A 21205-nucleotide genomic window follows, 5' to 3' on the forward strand; every position below is an offset into this window, starting at 1 on the left:
GGGAGCACATGCCGGTCTCTTACCATGATAGTTGTAACGATAACGGTGCGGTTCATGTCGGTGTCATTAGAAAGCTGCGGGGCGTCCTGGATCAGCACCAGCTTGTCGGCATCGTTCCAATAGCCGATCTGCAGGGGGGCGGGGAAGGAAAAAACAAAAAGTATGAGAGCAGGAATATTGTAATCATCTTTATTGACACAGTCCCAGAGGGGTTTAATGGAGCCGTTTTGGTCGACAGCACAGAGAAGAACCTCATCCTCAAGCCAGCCGGGAGTCCTTCAGACAGCAAACATAATTTAACAAAGAAGGTTCGTTGTTAGCACAACGCTCCAATGACTTAACAAATTCATGCGATTATGATCAACAAAATAAACTTTCAGAACGTTTTACGTACGGGGGTTTCATGAAACTCATTACAGGACTGTCAGCTGAGCGCCCGTCTCACGCCTCCTGGGTGGCAGAAGTTTGTTTTGGTTCGACTGAAGCACCGGTCGGATCGCCTCGTGACGATTGAGCTCAGGAAACGTAATTAATTAAACACAGCGGGACATACAGTATCAACAGCCCTCATGTGCTGAATGTGTAGGTGTGTGTTTCAGGTGCTTCACATCTGACAGTGATAATAAAACGGAGGAAAATCACCTCCTTTAATCGTTGTGGACAAATCTTAAAATAAACTGGCGACACTTTAAAAAAAAGGCCATAAAATCTGCTGAGTTAATGAAAAACGTAAAGAGGAACACATCAAACTAAAGGCTTTTTAACAATAAATTATTAAGTTCAAACCTTCAAAACTGATATGTTTTGAAAGGTTTTTTAAAACTAGTAAATATGCTCCAACATTCGTCATTTCTCGTTTTATTAGAATAGAATAAAAAATAAAACTTAGAGGTAACTAAAAAAGTTTTTTTTCAGACATGTAAGCTTTATTTTGAAATAAAAGTGTTTAAGTAATGATTAACATTCAGATGTTTAATTTACATTTCTTTGAATCTAAACAAGTCAAATTTTAAGATCGCGGTGTGGGCCCTGCTTTTCTCGTCACGTACGTCACGTTCACAGGTTGAGGTGTCGAGTAGCCGTAATATAACAAACCCCGCCCACATCGAGGTGATGTGGAGATCCGGGTCATGCTAAAATCGACAATTTCAAAAAATAAAAATAAAGTGACCCGCTGGTCGTGACCTGCAGGTTCATAACCTGATCTTCTCGTGACTGTAGTGGGTTTGATGGGCCTGACGCGAGCGTGGCGCCACCTGATTGAACGGTAAAAAGCAGATATCAGTAAAGCGAACCGACGTGGGGCTGATTTACTGATTCTATAGAGTCCACAGGGTTTGACAGCAGCTGTAAACAGATATAAGTCAGTCAGAGGAGGCGAGCATGAGGAGCGCCGACACCTCCTGGGCGCTGGGTCATCAAGATGATTGAGGGGACATGGAAAATGTTGCGGGGGAGGCTTTGACCCTGAACACACACACACACACACACACGCACGCACGCACGCACGCACGCACGCACGCACGCACGCACAGTTGTGTGAACAGGCCAAAGCAGCTTTTGATTGATGGGTACTCCTTTCTCCTCCTCCTCCTTCTCTCCACCAGTCTACCTTGATTGCTTTCTGTTTCCCTTCATCCTTCCCTCATCGCTGCTTCAAGTCCTTCAGTTTCTTCAACACACACATCCTCTCACCGAGCCAGAGACACTTCGTTTTTTATTTTCAGCTCAATTAGGATAATAGAAAACGACGCGTCGCTTATTATTTAATGCTAACCCTCTGACAGCAGCACACTGCTCTAATTTTATAAGGATGTATAAACTGTGCAGCTGGTTAAAAAAGGGAAATAATTTAAAGATTTTACAGCTAAAAGGCAAAAATAATGCTTTATAACTGTTGCTTATTTTTAGATAAACTACTTAATATTTATTAAACTATTCYAAGAGTTTAAATTTTCTGAATTTTCTGATTAAATTCTGCAGAGAGTTGTGAAGCCAGGAGAAACAAATCAACTTTTGAGTTTTATTTGAGCAAAGTTTGTTCTGAACAGTGAAATACTACAGGCCCCTAGTATTTATATGTTATTGCTGCTTTCCCAGTGAAAAACTAAAAAAATTTTTAAATAACTGGTGTTACAGCGAGTCTTTAACATTTTCACTGGAGCCCAGAGATGGCATCATAGACAAAAACGACAAACTAAAATGTTTAAAAACCCAGTTAAAGTAGCAGATATTTGATTTCTTATAGTGTGCTTCTGTATTTTATTTTTATTTTGTTTTATTGTAAAGTCTTACAAATAAATTTGACATCAACATTAATTCAAGAACAGGATAAAAACAAACTCATATGTTCATCTTTCAATCAGTAAAGTGTTGTTTTAACGTTTTAGCTTATTTTTACCTACATCTCTGAACACCGTTGATTATTAATGAGAGTTTGAAGCTTCCTGCAGGACATGGAGCGTATATGTCTGCTTTTTTAAACTGAAACTAATATTTTACCATGTGGCCTTTTAGATTTATACTCCAGGCACCTTGTCACCCAAGGGCCTTGATGCAGAAATAGATATTAACTCTTTAAAAACATGTTTGTGTGCCTATCATTTGTTTCCACCTAAACACACTGGTGTTACCCGACACTGATATCATGAAATAATACACATCTGTTAATAAAAATACAACTTCCTTCTTCTCTAAATTCTAAACTGTAATGTCCCCTTGGGATCAATAAAGTATTATCAATCAATCAAATTCATATTTTCTTCATAATGACAGTCATGGTATTTTTGTGCTAATTTAGTTTAAATATAAACTCAAAATCTTTGCATCTTTGGTTTGTKATTATGCATTTATATTCTCTACAATCAGAATTCTGCACAAATCACAGGTTAAACACTTCAGAAAGCATAAAAAGCACAAACTGACTGCATGTAGTGGACTTTAGATTTACACAATAATAAAATAAAATAAAATGATGGTGAGGTAACGTCTTACCCGTCTGGGTCCGTTATTCTTCAATTCAAACACGTCCATGGTGTAGTTGACTCTGCGGCCATAATGGTCAAACTGGACATTACCTGTTAATCCCTGCAACTGGACCTGCACACAGTGAGGACATAAACACACAACACACACACACACACACACACACACACACACACACACACACACACACACACACACATTTGAAGTTGAGTGAAGAGCAAAGATCGTCTCTTAATCTAAAATCAAACAGGATCCGTTTTACAGCCGAGGAGCTTTTCTCTTCCTCCGGTGGTGATTTCACCTTCTACACTCNGATGTGGGTTATATAAACAGGCAACATCTTACCTGAACAACTTCAGTCTGGAGAAATGAAAGTTTTATTCTTGGCGAGCTAATGACCAAAATGAATTCCTGCCATCTTTAAACAAACCCAATGTAGAAAACGTATAAATCTTTAAACCACATTTTGTTTAGCATGAAACGGTTTTAGGCAGAAATATTAGAATAATAATGTGGGAACTGCCCCAGTCTGCACTGAAACATCTAAAATTAGCTGCTTCTGACATTTACACAGTGAAATATCATTATTTATAAATAAAGTTTAGAATTATTTGATTGACTATTAACCATTCACTTCATTGAGATGATACCTTGAATCATTGAAGCCTTTTATTTCCCTCTGGGATTAATAAAGTATCAATCAATCAATCAATCAATCAATCAATCAATACATTTTTCTTCCGTATGTTTTTCGACTCGTATTTTGTTCCACAGTTTTTGTGCTATTTTAACAATCCATATATCAAAACGTTCATCTCCTTCAGGACATTCTGGCTTGGACTTTTGGTGAATCAGCAGTTTATACTTTTTGAGATAATTATCTTTTTCAGCCATTTTTGTTCTCATTTATCTTCTTTGTTTTATTTTCAGCTTCTTTTTAGCAAATTYTATCTGTTTTTGGCCTTTTCAGACATTTTTCTGCTCTTTTCAGCTATTCTGCTAATTTAAACTTATAGTTAAAATCAGCTAGATAGAAGCTGAGTGAAGCTAAAATTAGCACAGAGAATTTAAAAAAGCAGAACTAGAACACAAAGTAAAAAGGACAGTAAAGATTTTTGAACATTTTGAAGGTTTTTAAGGATGTAAGAATAGCTCCATTCATTTTCAATGAGAAAAAAAGTCCAAAACAGCTAAATATCTCCAAAGGTATAAATTGWTGAATCACCAAAAGTTAAAGCCAGAATGTCCAGAAGGAGCTAAACGTTTTAATATATAAATTGTTGAAATAACACAAAAATTGCAGAACGAGTGACGTGTCAAAAACATATAGAAGGAAGAATAATCCTAATTGTGTTGCATTCACACAAAAATAATCAGAATCATTTTTTCCATGAGACTTGTGTTTGTCTCGCCTGTTTGAGCGTTCGCTCCATGTCGATGCCCTGGTTCCACGGGGCGGCGGGGTTAGCCAGGCAGTCTCCAGCGTTGCCCCGCCTGGACAGGTCCACCTTCTGCCTGCGCAGGTTCCTGAAGGCCTCGGCCATCACCATCACGCCGTCGTACGTCAGCGCCGAGGTGTACTGCGAGACAGGAGGCGGAGACATTACTGCGCTCAGACGCAGCTGGACCACGCTCCTGCCTAAGCACTTCATTAAGAACCGGAGTTCTCCTGCGGTCCACTCAGAGTTATAAAAGTGAGGCACAGCTCAGCGGGGACGGGAAGCGTGTGATTTGTAAATTACAGTCCTCGTAAACTGTTCTGTCTGTTTTGCCGTTACAGCACTGGTGGGACACGAACCCTGAAAAGGTATGAGACCAATTAAATGCTGATTTAGCCAGAGAGGCATGCTGTTCTGCTGGTCAGATCTTTTTAAAAACAATCTGCCTCTGCGAGAGGGTTTTTGCTGGGCCGAGCGCTTCGGCGTGACAGCCTGTGTTGTTACAGAGGAGCAGAGGTTTCTGCTCATTATTTTCTGAAAACAGGACGAGAGGGAAGTGAAGAGTAAAACATAAGAACCCCCCCTCCTCAAGTGTAAACCTCCCAATTTACCCAAATTTATCTTTGACTCCAAGTCTTTTTGAGCTGCTTCTCATTATTTGGCCTTCAAAATAATAATAATAAAAAAATCCCAATAACTCTCACATGAGCCACAGATATTCCCTAAAACTCACCTCTGGCATGGCAGACAACTAATTGAGTGATTGACGTAGAGGCAGAAAGACTGGRAGGAGTGTGTGTGTGTGTGCGYGGGGGGGGGGGGGTGTTGTGAGGGAATGGGAAGAGGCAACTGTTGTGTCCAGCCGGGAAACAGCCGGGCATTAATTATCCCAGATAGCAGGAGTTTATTAACTTTGCCTGCGGCCGGGGTGAATCCTATTCATTAAGCTGCTGCTCACAGTGACATTCAGGCTGCTGCTCCCTGTTTCCTGTTGCTCCTGACAAGCTGCCCACAGCAACACACTCTCACACACACACACAATCAAAGTATGCGTTAGATTCATTGAAACCTGATTTCTGCCTCCTCTTATCTTCCTCTTTTATTTGGCAACTATAAAAATCACTTTGGGCTTAAAATACAATAAATAAAACACAGACTTTTCTTGTTGCTTTAAAGGGATGATGATGATGATGATGATGATGATGATGATGATGATGATGATGATGATGATGGGTGCCACTTGAGACTAAAACACAAAGAGTCGAGGCTAAAAAGCTATTAGGTTTGACAATACATTCATATTTTTGTATTAGTTTCTATGTTCTGYCCAAATAAATATGTTTAATACATTAGCTCTAGAGCTAACTTCATATATTACTAAAATATATGAGACGTTAACTCCCAGGCTAATATTATTAGCATTAGCTCTGGAACTAATATAATTAGCTTGGGAGTTAATGCCATATATATAAAACTAACTCATTAACTCACCGGCTCCACAAGTGGAACTTTTAAACATCTCTTTCCCAAAGTGAGCAAACGTGCCAGAGGAAGGCCTGGATCACCGTCGTGTTAATATATTAACAGAGTCAGGTTGACTGTGGAGGACTTGGTGGGGAGCAGAGTCATTTAGGCTGAGTGGATTTCCAGGAGAGAAAGCAATTTATCAAGAAATGTGTGGAGGATAAACATGCACACACACATTCATACAGGCTGTGACATAAAATTTTAATTTGAAGCTCTCCAACTCATCAAACTACACACATTCATACAATCTGCAGGACTCTTCCACTCCGCTGCATCTGGTTGTTAAAATAGAAATCTTTGCCGGACACACAGATTTGCTCGAGGGAGGAGGTTTGCAAACCACCATGGCGTGATGCCTTCTTGCCCCGGTGCCATTTGCAATCTGCGTGGCAGAAAAGAAAGTAAAGTGGGTCAGTCTGTCACATGGCTGCAGAGAACTGCATCAGAAACAGACAGTCGAGGGTGACTCCTCTTCCTCGTTTCTTYATTTTCCTGAATCAGATTTCTCATGGATTTTTGTCTCTTTGGATGTCAGGATTTGTGTCTTTTGGTTGTTTTTTTGTGTTTATTATTGGGATTGCATTTTATTTTTTATTTTGTGATTCTTATCTTGTTACTTTTTAATTGTTTAGTCTTTGTGTATGCCTCTGTACCACCAGCCTTAGTCAGTATACTKTCCACCAGTCTCTGTTTCATCGGTCACAGCTGCAGCCACTCCACTCATCAACCCTGGGCTTTTGAGTCCCTCTGTTCTCACTCCCTCCTCAGTTCCTACACCACATCCGGTTTCCTCGTGCCTCTCCAGCCTCTAATACTTCAGTCACAGTTTGGAGATATTAAAGGTTGTTTTTGCTTGTTTATCATCAATAAACAGCTTATTATTTGTATTTTCTTGTTCTACAGATGCTGATTGTCTCCTGTTTGTTTTACTTCAATTTAAAAACACAAACCCCCCCCCCCACACATTTGAAGGTGAGTGAAGAGCAAAGATCGTCTCTTAATCTAAAATCAAACAGGATCCGTTTTACAGCCGAGGAGCTTTTCTCTTCCTCCGGTGGTGATTTCACCTTCTACACTCATTGCAGAAACACGAAATGAAGAAGGCCACACTGCACCACCAATCAGATTTGACCTCGTTTGGACCTGGCCGTACCTTGGGTGGGGCGTCTGAGCCCGGGTATTCCCTCTGATCCAGTTTATTCCAGCGCTGCATCAGCTTGATGACCATGGGGTTGCTGAAGTCGACCAGCTGGAAGCCGGTCACGTTGGCGCCGCCGTGCATGAAGCGCTCCAGGTTGATGTCCTTAAAACCCTTCAAGGACAAAGAAAAACAAACTGGTTAAACTCTCAGACAGGTACGTGACAGGAAGGATGAAGAAGCCAGAGACAGCAGTGTTTGGTTTTTGTTTCATATTTCTAACTTTTGATCACCTAAACCCCAAKCTGTGCAAATTAAAATGCAAATTAAACAAAAAATAACAAATTAAATTTAAGATAAACAAGTGAAAACAATAATTTTAGACATCAGAGTCATCAGAATTTATCAATCCAGTCATTAAATCTAGGTTCTTACCAGCTTAAATTACCTTAAAAATTTCATAACAGATTTTATTAGTGCTCTTATTTTGAAAAGTAACCTTGAAGATGAACTCACAGTTCAGTGTAAAGTTAGAGGAAAACAATGGTTTCTCACCAGGTTGGCCATGATGTAATGGTAGTCCTTCACGTGTTTCCCAACGCTGACGATCTGTGAATGGGGCAAAGCAGAGATGCACGTTAATCCAAGCAGATTACAGCGCAGCGCCTGGTAATTGCATTAAATGACGGGCGTGACGGGCGAACGGATGGGCATTCGGCACAGAGGGTCACGGGCTGAATGCGGAGGGGATCAACCGTCCGGACCGATGAAGAGGAGGGCATCTCAGAACAGAACGACAAAAACTGAATCTGAAAACTGATGTCTGGTGTGAAACTACAAGATGATGCAGATGTTGATCTTTAAAACTCAGAGCAGTTGAAGGATGATATAAAATTATACCAAATTAAAATGTGTAGATTGTTCCTTACATTTTGTTTTGCTCTTCTTTGCTTAAATTGTCTGTATTAAATGTGTTAGAAATAAAACAAACAATATTTAGGTACTAATTCCTGAACTACTCTGTATCAGTACTCAGTATCTGCAAGTTTTTGTACTCAGTGTGATAAAAAAAAATAGTATGAGGACAACCTCTAATTCACAGTTAATTGTTAGTGCTTTCTTCCAGACATCATTAAACCATCACAGAAAACRAATCTGTGGCATCCCAGCTGCTACGAAACAACAATATGAAGGAAGAGGAAAAAACGGTTTTCTGTTCCTGTTCGAGCTGCGTCACTGATGGGTTTTTAAACGTCTCCTGCCTCTGAATCAACATTGATGAGCAGCCCGAAGCTCGGCCCACATCCCTCTGACTCACCGGCTGCGTTTTCTCCTGGCTTTCATCAGGAAATCAGATTAGAAACGCTGCAGCTTCGCAAAGCAGATATCAGCCGAAGCACAGAGCTTACTCCTTGTTTACTAACGTGGTGTTTGTGGACCGTTTAGTCGGGTGTTTTTACATCTGTGTTTGGTATTTCTGTGGCCGCACTTTAAAGGAGGAGTTGGTGTTTTTACAGTATTTTATGATCATGTGTTTTGCACTGAAGCCTCTAGTCATTCTGACTCATTTTACCAATGTCACAAATCTAAGTCAGTTTTTTGGGATTCAACAGGAAGATAATTTATGGCTGAGTCGACCTGACCTACAAAATTACAAGTGAAGAAATGATGACAAATACAAAATGCTTTTAATGTTTGCTAGATCTGAAAATAATTTGTACACGTTTGTCTTTTTGTTTCTAACTAATTTGAAAACATTTAGTCGAGACTAAAACCATATTTTCAGTTTTAATGCATGTTTACAGATTTACAATATTATTATCATATTATTTTACATTATTTCAAGTAATCTGCTAATCCACACCTAGTTTCTCATTTAGCTGTTTAGCTTTTTTGCTAACTTTGGAAACTGTTAGCGGCAGACCAATTAGCTCTCGCTAAATTAAGTTCCAATAATTTTAGGTCCACAAGCATATTCTAGTTTTATGCTGTTTATGCCAAGTTAAATAAAAAGTATTCCTTCTTACAAGCAAAGCTTGACATTTCAGGCTCTGTGTATGTAGCATGTAGCATATTTAGCAGCTAAACTTCAAACTAAGAACATCAAAAAGAAATTAAATAACATTTAACCATTTTTAAATAATGAATACAAAAATTAACAACCTATAAAAATGGTTGAGAAAGTATTTGCTATTTGTTGTTTGACTAACTTCAAACAGTATTTGCAAAATTACAAACTCAATCAAAGAAATACTTTTATTCTGAAAGGGGTAAACTGCAAATATCACAAGTAAGACARACCTTTAGCTCTTGTTTGGAATGGCCAATTTGTCACAAACCTTTATAATGGTTTAGCATTAGCCTCCACTAATGTCTTTATCTGTTTAGTGGTTTAGCATTAGCCTCCACTAATGTCTTTATCTGTTTAGTGGTTTAGCATTAGCCTCCACTAATGTCTTTATCTGTTTAGCGTTAGCCTCCACTAAGGTTAGTGTTTAGTGAACCTAATACTCTGGTTAGCTGTGCCCACCACTGACGGCTTCTATGGAGACACACCTGAGAAGAAACAAACTCAAAGGAAGAGGTGTGGGACTTAATTGGTGTTTATTTTAACATTTCAAGTAAACATACTCTTCACTTGATCGATTTTAAGTAAATCCCGTCCTCATCTGTAAACTCTGCAGGTTTTATGCTCCGATGTTCAAAATAACATTTGACTTCTTCAAAGTCATCAAATGTGCTGACTCTGTAGTTCGAAATAAGCTGCTAATGAGAACCTAATTAAGTATTCAGAACCTCATTTTGGACAGTTTGATATAAAATATGTACAGAATAATCACTATGTAAGCTTAGGTTTATGTGTTTTTGCAGGAGCTGACCACCACTGAATAAACCAGAGCATCATTTAAAAAAAATTAAGATCTTAATACGACAGATATCCTGTTCAAGAGGATAAAAAGAAACATCTGCAGAGGTAAAATGACAGATGTCAGCTTGGAGACGCTCTGAATAATTGAAAAAAATTACAAAAACACCTGATGGAGAGATGGTAGGATGAAGTGATGAGGACGAAAAGGAGGAGGAGGAAGAGGCACATCATATTCTGAGTGTGTTTATGCCAACCGCCACTGCTGGAGATCAAAACAGACGTTTTTCACATTCAAAACCCGCCTAATTAGCACAAACGGCACGCTCTAACCAGAGCAAAACCAACACTGAAAACCCACAAGGTAAACATCTTTCCTGTCATCAGCTTCCATTAAATTATTTGAGTTATAAACTTTATATAAACAGGTTTAACTGTTCACCCAATATTCACTCATCAGAGCTGCAGCACATTTCAGATGAGTCGAAAGGTTTTAATTTGTTTAATCACTAAGCGCTCAGTTGAGGCACAAAATATTCCTTTTTCTTTAAATCAAACCACAAACAGTCAGAATATGTGACTGAGTTTAAATGTCTCCACACTCGGAAATGAAAAATTTAAATACTATGGAGATCCTGATCATATTTAATTATTTATCTGTACAAACCACTGTATGACTTTCTGGCACCTGCATTGAATATAATCTCCTCCAAATGGCAGGGGAAACACTGAATTATGCAAAAGAATGAGTATTATTATCTTTCACCTTTTTAATTTTGCTGCACTGGTGATTTAAAATCTATTGTTATAATAAATGAAGATGAAAAAGATGTTTTTACTTCAGGATATTATGTATTTTGATTACTGTGGTGCTCCTACTATAAATAAGGCCAATGAGTTATTTAAAAATGTACTTTATAAAGTGCCTGTGACATAAAATTTTTGTAATAAATGTGAATGTGTTTTTGGAAAGAGAACATTGATAACATATTGCAAAACAAATTTCACACTGTTGCGATGAACAGTTGTTGAGATATTTGCATGTGAAGAAACAGGAAGTGATGTCAAAGGAGAATGTCTGCATGTAAACAGAGCGATGCTGCAATAATTAGAGAAGAATCTTATGTTTCTTTAGATTATTTTTGAGTCACTATAAGAGTTGAAGAGTTTAAATAAGATTGTTTCAATAAACAAAGACTAGAGTTTCTTTTCTTGAAGAGTTCTCCTTTGATGTCACTTCCTGTTTCTCTTTGCTGAGCCAAATTCAAGAGAAAATAGTCCAGTTTTGAGATAAAATGGGTAAAATCATGTGTATTATGCTAATTTTCTTAGATATAAATATGTTTTCATTGACGTTTTGTATTTGAAAGATGAGCATGTCACAAGCCCTTTAAGAACTCATTTGGCGCCCCCCACCCCCCCATCCCCCCCCCCCCCCACATTTGAGAAGCACTAGTTTAAACTTGAGGTGTAAATCTACAGCTTTATCATGATACGATATAACGATTTGTTTGTATGACGATATGATGTTTATCGATATCACAAAGTCTGTCGTGACACAATTTTGATTTAATTCACAAGTTTGCGATGAATATTTTGATCCACATTGGGCATATGATGATGATATGATCAATGTTTTGCCTTGATGTTATAAAACAATCATTTAATCAATATATCAATGTGGATGGATGTATTGTTACACCACTAGTTACTCTAGTGTAAAACCAAATTAAACAGGTAAGAAGTGATGCAACGACAGCGTCACCTGTTCCAACATGCTCTGCAGCCTCTCCGACTCCAGGTCGATCACAAACTTCTTCTCCTTTCGCCGGTCCAGGTCCTCCAGCAGCTGCCGGTAGTTGGCGTCGTTGAAGTTCTCCACGCAGATGGCGCTGATCTGCCAGTTGTCCTGCCCCGCCTTCTCCATGATGGCCTGCAGGATGGCGTAACCTGACCAAGTTACACACACAAGGAAAAGAGAAGCTTTCAGCGTCTTTCATTTTGTGTTAAATCTGCACTGTTCCTGTACTGCTGTGAGCAAAAATGAGCAGGAAATAAATCCAGTTCAGTTTATTTACACAGCACCRAGTCACAACGAAAGCCGTTTCAGGTGTATGTGCAAAAACAATCTAAGGAAGCCAGCAGATTGTATTGAATCTAGGCTGAAACACCTTAAACTCCTTCAGCTGATCCAAAATGCTGTTGCTAGAGTTCTGAGTCTGGTTCTGCTGGAGGTTTCTTCCTGTTAAAAGTGAGTTTTTTCTTTCCACTGTCGCCACAGTAACAAATAACTTTGTTTAGTTTAACGCATCATTTTCCACTTTCTTTACATGAACACACAGACAAAAGTTCATTTTTTGAAAAAAAAAGTTTCACTAAAACTAAAACATTAGTAAAATGTGGATTATGTGCATTCCTTTAAAGAAACACAGTCTTTTTCTTTAAAATGGCCTACATGTTTTTTTCCTGAAATATCGGAGAACGTGTATTTTTTTAGGAAGAATTCTTCTCTGCGTTCTGTTTCCTGTCATGGTTTTTATTGAGCTGCAACAAAATATTACATTTAAATAAGTAATTTGACAGTACCTGTCATGTTAAAGGTATCATATCATGCTTTTAAATCCTTTTTCACGTCTAAATCATTCACTTATGGTCTATTTAAAATAAAACTGCAACGCTTTGGTCTTAATTCCTCRTTTTTGTTGCTCCACAGACTCCTTGCTTTCCTTGCTTTACCCCTGTTCTGAGTTGCGCCTCAGARCAAGCTGTTTTGGTGCGGTCTCTTTAAATATAAATGAGATATTTCACACCCCGCCCCCTCCAGGTCGCTGAGCGTTCGACTCCACCCCGTTGGGCCATGTTTGTAGTTTCATAGCAAAAACACAGGTATCTACCGACTAAAACTTTGAAGACTTTGAAGAAGTTCTGATGCTGGTAGTCTATGTAGATAATAATGTGGGTTTACACACCCCAGAACCAAACATTTTGACTTCTGAACTTGCATATTCGGCATGACACTATGAACTACAAAATCACACAGTGAGGAAAAGAATGGTGGATTATGAAATCCAGTTGGCCTGAAATACATTACCATAAATGGTAGTTCAGAAGAAAAAAGTGTGACGAAATAAACAATGAAACGAAATAAGCAACAGCAGATTTTGAACAAACTGAAAAATTTGACCCATAAAAAAATATAAAAATATCTTTGCAGTAACTGGACAGAATAAATTAAAGTTTCCTATGCCCCTAGACACTATAACTGCACAAAAAATAGTTTATAAATGCAAAAAAAGTGCATTTAGCATGATATGTCTCCTTTAAAGCTCTAGTTTTAGCAGTACACATTTATAAATACTCAGTTTTTAGGTGTTAGTTTAACAAAAGCAACCACTTTCAGCACTGAATATGTTTTCCTGTCAGTATCTGGATCAGTTTTATTGGCTGAACTAAAACAAATGTGTGTTTTAAAGTGTGGAACTCGATGCTGTGAAGAGATAACAAGCTGCTGCCTAAATTACTCGTTTCAATCACAAACTGGTTTTTGTTGGCCCAACAATCCTGGCACAACAACACRAACTCCTCTCCAGCTTTTATCTTTATCCTGGCAGATCCTAGTTTTTAGGTCCAGTCAGGGGATGGAGGGGGGCTCGCTGTCAGGTATGGGCATGAAGAAGATGAGTGTCACAGAGGAAGCTCGGGAGCTGTGAGGGCGGCTGTTCTCCAGCAGGAACAGATGTCCCCCTTAAACGGCCCCTCATGGTGGCCGTCGCAATCTGGCAACCCGTCTCCCTTTGCTCCCAATTAGTGGATTAACCTGTGTTCTGGCAACCCGGCTCCCTCTCCACCTCCTCTATCCCCTCCTTAGCCCCTCGCTCCCCATTAGAGGGTAGTCGGTGCCAGGAGGGACTACAGAGAAAAAAAACACACACACACAAGCATGAATCATGTCAGAATATCCCCAGCTGGCCTCGAGGGGGAAAATGCTTCATGACATTTTTAGCTGCAGGGAGGAGAGATCCCTGAATGGGACGACTTTGTTTTCAGTTGTAAGTGAAGACAAATGGGTTTGTATGTTAAAAACAGGAAACACGTCTTTACTGCACACAGAGCGTCACAGAGGGGTCAAAGACCTTTTTTAACTGGAAGAACTGAGTATGTTTGACACTTATACCCAACGTACTGCTTTATTATTGTCATGATGACCAGTTTTTACTGGAACCTGAGGGAAGTACCACTTCTTTTGAACCGTCCCTGCACACGGTTCAAAATTACACGACAGASAGAAAATTTCGCCAATTTCTCCATTTAGGCACATTTTCGCCACATACGTTTGCTACTGTCAAAAAACAACATTTATTTTGACCTGTTCTTAGTTGTCAGTAGGTTATGAGATATTCTACTAACCCAATGACATCAGCTTTACTGTGTTTATGCTGTAGATGGGAATGTTTTTGTCTGCTTTAAGTTATCAACAGCTGTGTTTCCATCGTTTTTTATTCAAGTTGTGAAGTATTGCATTAGAAAAGCTGGAACAGTCCATCTAGTGGGGAATCCTGGTCTGAAAAATACTGATGAAGGTAGTTTTAGGTTGGATGATCGTGCTSCGATCTTATCCTCACCTGTCGGTTCTGATTTTTTAAATAACTGACACTGTCAGGTGTTAAAATACACCTTCAACATTCCACTCTTATTTTATTGAAAGACATCGAACATCCCTGAAACAATACAAACATGTTTTAACTGGACATGAGTTAATGATCATCATGTTTGAAGAGCTGATGAAGTCAAGCACAACTTCTTTAAAAAAATTAAACTCGTTAAAATGTTTTAATGTTACCTTCTTCATAAAATAATATTTAAAGCAAAGCTATTATATATTTGAAATTTTAACTTAATTATTAAAATGCTAGTAGGCATTGAGGCATTTTTCTTCTTACTTCCCAAGCTGTTAAAATAATAAAAATGAAAGAGTAAATTGTTAAAATCTCTTGTTAAACAGGTATTCTCACAAATGAAAATGTTCACAAACTGTCCTCATAAACTGCTGATTTTTGGACTCTTAAACACCCTCCCAGCCTTGTTCCAAATGCCAGGGGAAAGCATTTTTCATGTTCTACAATATTTTTTGGTTAGCCTCCCAACTTGTGAACCTCCTGTTCGTCATAAAATGGTACAAAAGAGCTAATTTTTTAAATGAAACTTCCAGATTAATCTGTGTTATGTTCTATCCAGAAGCAGCTCATAAAAGAAGACGCTTCACATAAAAGTCAACATTTTGGTGTCAATAACAGAGTAAAAGTTGCAGCTTTGCACCATAAAAACAAGTGAAACCAGTGCAGCGTGATACGTTTGTACCACCCCACAGATCAGCAGCTGTTACTCGCATTTTGCAGCAACAAGATGAGGCATCATGTCCGATTGCACCGCGTGGCGTTTAAGGAGCCCGGACAGGAAGCTGCCGAGGCGGAGGAGGTCCGAGCGGAGCGGGCCGGCAGATTACCAGCTGATAAATGTGTTGCTGCAGGGTTTTATGTGGACCAGCAGCCAGCCGCAATCAGCGTCAGAGACACGGCCGCAGGGGCCGGTGCGGGCCACCGCCGCTGCCGTGCTCAGATCTGAGGCGAGCCAGACGCAGGGAGGCAGCTGCTGCAGGCGTTTTATTGAAACCTAATCATCAGATAAATATCTAAAACTTACAGCGATTTAAGATGCTAGCTGATATTAGTGAAGAGAGATAATTCAGTGTGGTAGTAGATGAGAGTCACCCTCAATCCACATTCCAACTCCTCCTCCCTTCATTTCCTTTATTTTACTTTTTCTTTTCTTTGTTTCTGTCAAAAACATTTTTCTTTTTTCCATTTCCTTCATCCATCTTTTCTTTTATTATTTTTAATTTAGTATTTTAATTAGTTTCATGTCCCAATCATCTGTTATTTTAGTCCCTTTCCATCTCATTTCCTCACCTTGACTTTGCTTAACTTCATTTAACTTAGTCTCTTGTTTTAAGTCCTCTCTTCTTTATTAACCTCCTCCTTTGTTCTATTATCATGTATTTTTTTCTTTTCTTTATATTTGGACAAACTGCTCTGATGTTTTTGCTCTGTTCATCTTTCACTTCTTTAAGCTTCATCTCATCCTTCCTCTCTTCCTTTGTGCTCACTTGCCCTTTTTAAACCTTTATTGTTTGTATCTTACTTTGTTTTAGTTCATTCCTTTTTTTTCTTTATTTCTCTGTCCCATCTTTCTACTTTTAATTTCTACTCTGCCTCATATCTTTCTATTCTTTGTTTTTACCTAAACMGCCCCATCTTTCCTCCATCTTTGTTCACTTATTTTATCTAAATAATCCACTTGTTCTTTTTCAGTCCTTTTTTTCCTCAACAGTTCTTTACTTACTTCTGTTTTTTTTTCTCTTAGAAAGAAATGACATAAATTCTTGTTTTTTATCTTCATCAGTCCTCTTATCTTTTATTTTCCCATCTTAAACCCATCCTTGGTTGTGTTTATTACATATTAGGCTTGTTTTGTATTAAGTTCAAATTACTGCTCACAGCCAATGACGAAGACTCTGTGTCCAAAGGACTCATTTGACGTTAAGAAGGATCAATCAATCAACAGACTTCAGACACAAAATGTTTATAACTCAGTCAGTTTGAAAGATTTTGAGCTGAAACATGAAGTAGCAGCAACACAAAATGGTTCTTAGTTAAGTTTGAAGAAACGTTATTTCAAGGTTCCATCTCTCATTTCTCTACATAGTTTAATCTTAAAGCTGGTTAAATCTGGTATAAGCGGTGGTGGGTGACGTGAATTCTTTCCAGGAATGCCTTCATTAAGGGAAACCTGTAAACAGACTCTGTCCTGCAGCCTTCTCGTGTTTCTCCGCCTCCTCGATGCAGGAAATCAGACGGCAGCTCGCTGACAGAGCGTGGGCCGACTCTACTTCTATTTTACTTCATGTTGAATGAATTTCTGGAGCTGCGTAACAAAAAATAAAAAAATAAAATCTCACAGCCTTCACGCAGAAGCTCTCTGAAAATCCCTCTCAGAGCATCATCACGTCTGTCTGCAGCAATGTTCTGATGACGAGTGAGCAGACCTAGAAACGATGATGACTTCGTAACGTAGTCGAGGTTTTCAAATCTGCTTTTCATAATATRAAACATATAGATCAGTGTTTGTGTGTGTGTGTGGGGGGGGGTTGTCTGCTCAGAGGTTGTAAAAATATCAATTCATTGTAAATAAAAATGATCAAAACAGGCCATTTAAAAAAAATCAAAACTCTGTATAACTCAGTTATAACAATAAAGGTTTGTAACTTTTCACTTTATTCTTTTATTTTGATGCATCTTTGGGAGAGGTGGAGTGTTGGTTTGACTCCATCCATTCCACTTGGGACCTCTGTAGATTGTTTACTTTTATTCTGAAGGATTTTGTCTGAAACCGGAAGTGACTTTGCCACCAACAAAAGAAGCAATCGTCTTAAAAGAAACAAGAAAACTTCTATAACTACAGATAAATATGGCTTGATTTGCTTTTTACTTGTTCTGTTTTTGGTTTTTTTGTTATTTTATTTCATTGTTTATAGATTATTTAGTTTTATAAATGAAATAAGTAAATAAATAAACATGGTAAGTTGTTTAATATTGCAATATTACGTGTGCAGATTCATTTTTGTTGTAAACTATCAAGAAAATGTGTTTTTCCTGCGTAAGGAGAAATTAGCATTTAGCTAACATTTTTTATAGGGTTTACACTGTATTAGCAGCTAATTAGCACAATGCTAATGCTAGTTTCTTAAACAATTTGAGTTACTATTGACATGTTATTGATTCTAGTGTTTTAAATGACTAAATTAAATGTGGTTTACATTGTATTATTTGCTTATTTGTTTTGTATATTAGGTCAAATGTATTTTTTATAAATTTGTGTTTGCATGAATGTTATAAAAGACTAAATGTAAGTTAGCATATTAGATTGGGAACCACTGATCTAAATGAAAAGGGAAAGAGCTTGAAGGGTKGTTCATGAGTTTTAGGCATTTCTGTCCTGTTTTGTTTGAACTTGTTTAAATTTTCCAGGMTGTCTCCATTCTCACAGGAGGTTTCCTTCTCAGCACACAAATTYGACCTCTCTAAATTATTCAGATTCCGAAGAGCTTCTGCATTAAAGTCACGTCGTGTCCTTGGCCCGTCCACAGGGCGATACGGTCTTACAAATAGGAACCCTTGTAGAGCTTCTGGAGAACACTCGATCAGATACAAGTGGCTTTTGTTGAGAGGGGAGAAGGCTTTTTAACCAGTCAAGCATGTGTGACCCCAGATAAGAGAAAGAGAGGCGGGGAATGAGTTTTTGGTGGAGAGATTGGCTGCAGAGTGAAGACCCAATCTGCTCCAACGGTCAGCTCGGAGCAGAGGAGAACGAATAAAAAACTCTGACTAGCTCCTGGAAAATATATGAAATCGAGATGTGGAGGTGTGATCCAGGCAGCGGCCCATATCCTTTCTGTCTTGTAATGGAAATGTGACATGGTGGGGTGAATCCGTACAAACCTTCTGACTCTGCTGGTGGGACTGAGAACTCATCTCTGTCCTGGGAATAAAGCAACACAGACCGAGTTACAACGCTCACCTTCAATAGAGGCCTGACTTTAGAAAAGGACAACATTCACTCACACGTGGATTTAACAGCTGGAGCAAAAATACACAACTGTRTTTAGAACGCAGAGCTGATCGTTGAGGAATTACTTCATTTCAAGTCTTAAGAAGTCATTTTCTTTCACCTATAGGTCAGGTTACAGGACAACAGGTCCAGGTGGAAAACCCAGACATCCCTCCACACAGAGGAGCTCCTCACTCTATCACCCTCTCTACGGCTGAGTTCGGCCTAAACAGGAAGCTAACTTCAGCTGCTTGCATCTTGTTTTGGGTACAAACTAAGTAACTCGTAAATCAAGAACTTTCATTTCTTTTTCAGCTAATCTTCTTTCCACATTTCTYGTCAGCATTCAGAATTTTAATCAGACTTTAAATGTTCATGCATCAAAATACTTGTCTCAATTAGAATTTTAACTTATCGTACTTAACGTATTTGTAACTTTTATACTTATAACCAACAAGAATTATGTTGACATCTTTTCTGTTAATCTCTGAAATCTTCAGAATACTYGTTGTGTTTTTGTCCTGTTACTCTATATTTAGTTTTAGCTACTGTTTTACCTTTATTTCATTTKTAAGTACAGAGTGAGTGAGTGAGTACATTTTGACTTGCTTTTAGCTACGGTTTTGCTGATTCTAGCTTTTAGATGCTGTTTAGCTAAGATTAAAGTTTCAGCTAGTGTTTTGCTTCTTTTAGCTTTTAGCTATAGTTCTKCTATTTTAGTTTTGAGCCACTGTTTTGTTATCTTTTACCTACAGTTTAGCATTTTTAGCTTTAAGCTAATGTTTAGTTTTTTGCTTTAAGTAGAATTTTGCTTAAATTGCCTTTTAGCTTCAGTTTTCCCAGTTTTATCCTTTTGCTATAGTTTTGATAAGTTTAGCCTCTAGATGCTGTTTTGCCATTTTATCTTGGGTTATAGAGTTGCTAAGTTTATCTTTTAGCTATAGTTTAGCTTTTTTACACTTTTGCTACTGTTAAGCTAAGTTTAGTATTTAGATGCTGTTTAATTTATTTTAGCTCTTAGCTAGAGTTTAGCTTTTTTAGCTGTTTTGTTTTAGCTTTTAGCTAAAGCTTTGTTTTTTGTTTATAGCTATGGTTCTGCTCATTTAAGCTAACATTATTTTTAGCTTTCATTTAGCTTTCTTTGATTTATTTTTAACTTTCGTTTTTTTAAACAGCTAAATTTATTCAGCAAACTTTAGCATGTTGTTCTGACTCCATGACTGGTTCATCCTCAACATCATCCTCATCACTCACCTCGGTCCGTGTCGTACAGGAAGACAAACTTGTTCCACTTGTAGTGGTCGAGGAGGGACAACAGCGCACCGCGGATGGACGGCCGCAGCTGCAGGGTGAACTGGCTCTCGCCCTCGGTGGGGAAGCTGGGCGTGATGAGGGAGATGTGCAGGGCGCTGCAGAAGGACGTCAACGTGTGCACAGAGCGCTTGTCGTACAGGCCGAAGATGGCGAAGACACCGCGGGAGTACTGGGAGCAAACTGAGGAAATAAAAACACACAAACAGGAAGTGATGCCGTCAGTTTGTTTTAGTTAAACAGAGTGGTTGATGCAAGGCGTCATCTCCACCAACGCTCTCTGCTACTGATTGCTGGATAAATGAGCAGCAAAATAAATAATAAATAAAACAAGGACGCAATAAGTGCCTAGTGCCATGACTGAAAACAAAACAAACCATTATCCCTCTGATTACCACTTTAAATCATCTGAAGAGATGCTCTGAAAGTTGCAGAGAAGGATCAGAACCAAAACAGTTGCCTCTGACGCTTTCATCGTAAAAGCTGATCCCCTCCCTCGCTTTAACAACGTCTCCTCGTGGCGCTCTGATGGCGCTCTGACGGCGCTCTGACGCCTTCCTCTCACCCGTGTTTAGTTTTCTGTGAACATGTTACAGAGAGCGTCGTGTTCACGCAGAACAGCTCCAGAKTTCAAAACATCAGACAGAATCCRTGTCTCCTGTGCTTTTTATTGGTCACACTTTGAAATAAGCAGAAACTTACATTAGCATAAAGTCCACACACAAACAAACACACAATACTTCCTGCTTGAGGAGATCTTCTCATTATAAAAAGGTTTGGCTCTCTACAAGAGCAGGACTATAATTGCCCACTTCCCCCCCCCCCCTCCTTCCGCAGAGAACAACAAAAAAAAAAGGCAAAGATAATGAGCGTCCTCTGCCAGTTCGAGGATACGAGCAGAATCAGACTGAGCGACAGAACCAAGAGCTCAAGATGTTCCTGTTGTGAAAAGAAAACAGGAGGGGGTGGGGGCCGAACAACAGAGGGGTTTTACTGACAAACTMTTTGTTTCTACGCAGAGTGCAAAGTCGACGTCTCTTCTTATCCTCGTCTGTGAGACAAACGAGACAAGTGTCAGGGGAAAACAACTCTGTTTACGAACAATTAAGATAAATCAAGATGCTGAGAGAGGGGCACCAAAAATAAAAGGAACTGAATGGGGGGCACCTGTGTGGTAAAACTGGACTGGTCTGTTTTGTTTTGTTTTGTTTTGTTTGTTTGTTTGTTTGTTTGTTTGTTTGTTTGTTTGTTTGTTTGTTTGTTTGTTTGTTTGTT

The 21205-nt window shown here is 38.7% G+C and overlaps 1 protein-coding gene across 4 annotated transcripts in view; it reads right to left on the reverse strand.

Annotated features, from left to right (window-relative positions):
- The window catches only part of LOC106514624 (glutamate receptor 4), a 106558-nt gene that overhangs the window by 38306 nt on the left and 47047 nt on the right, over positions 1-21205 (reverse strand). For all 4 annotated transcript variants that reach the window (XM_014003987.1, XM_014003983.1, XM_014003984.1 and 1 more), the window contains exons 3-9: positions 19874-20113; positions 11721-11905; positions 7645-7698; positions 7105-7263; positions 4398-4565; positions 2995-3099; positions 24-128 (exon numbers count right to left, since the gene is read on the reverse strand). In XM_014003987.1, the coding sequence (XP_013859441.1) occupies positions 24-128; positions 2995-3099; positions 4398-4565; positions 7105-7263; positions 7645-7698; positions 11721-11905; positions 19874-20113 (1016 nt within the window). The remainder of the gene's footprint in view (positions 1-23; positions 129-2994; positions 3100-4397; positions 4566-7104; positions 7264-7644; positions 7699-11720; positions 11906-19873; positions 20114-21205) is intronic.

The sequence above is a fragment of the Austrofundulus limnaeus genome, unplaced genomic scaffold (assembly GCF_001266775.1).
Source record: "Austrofundulus limnaeus strain Quisiro unplaced genomic scaffold, Austrofundulus_limnaeus-1.0 Scaffold21, whole genome shotgun sequence".
Classification (NCBI taxonomy): Eukaryota; Metazoa; Chordata; class Actinopteri; order Cyprinodontiformes; family Rivulidae; genus Austrofundulus; species Austrofundulus limnaeus.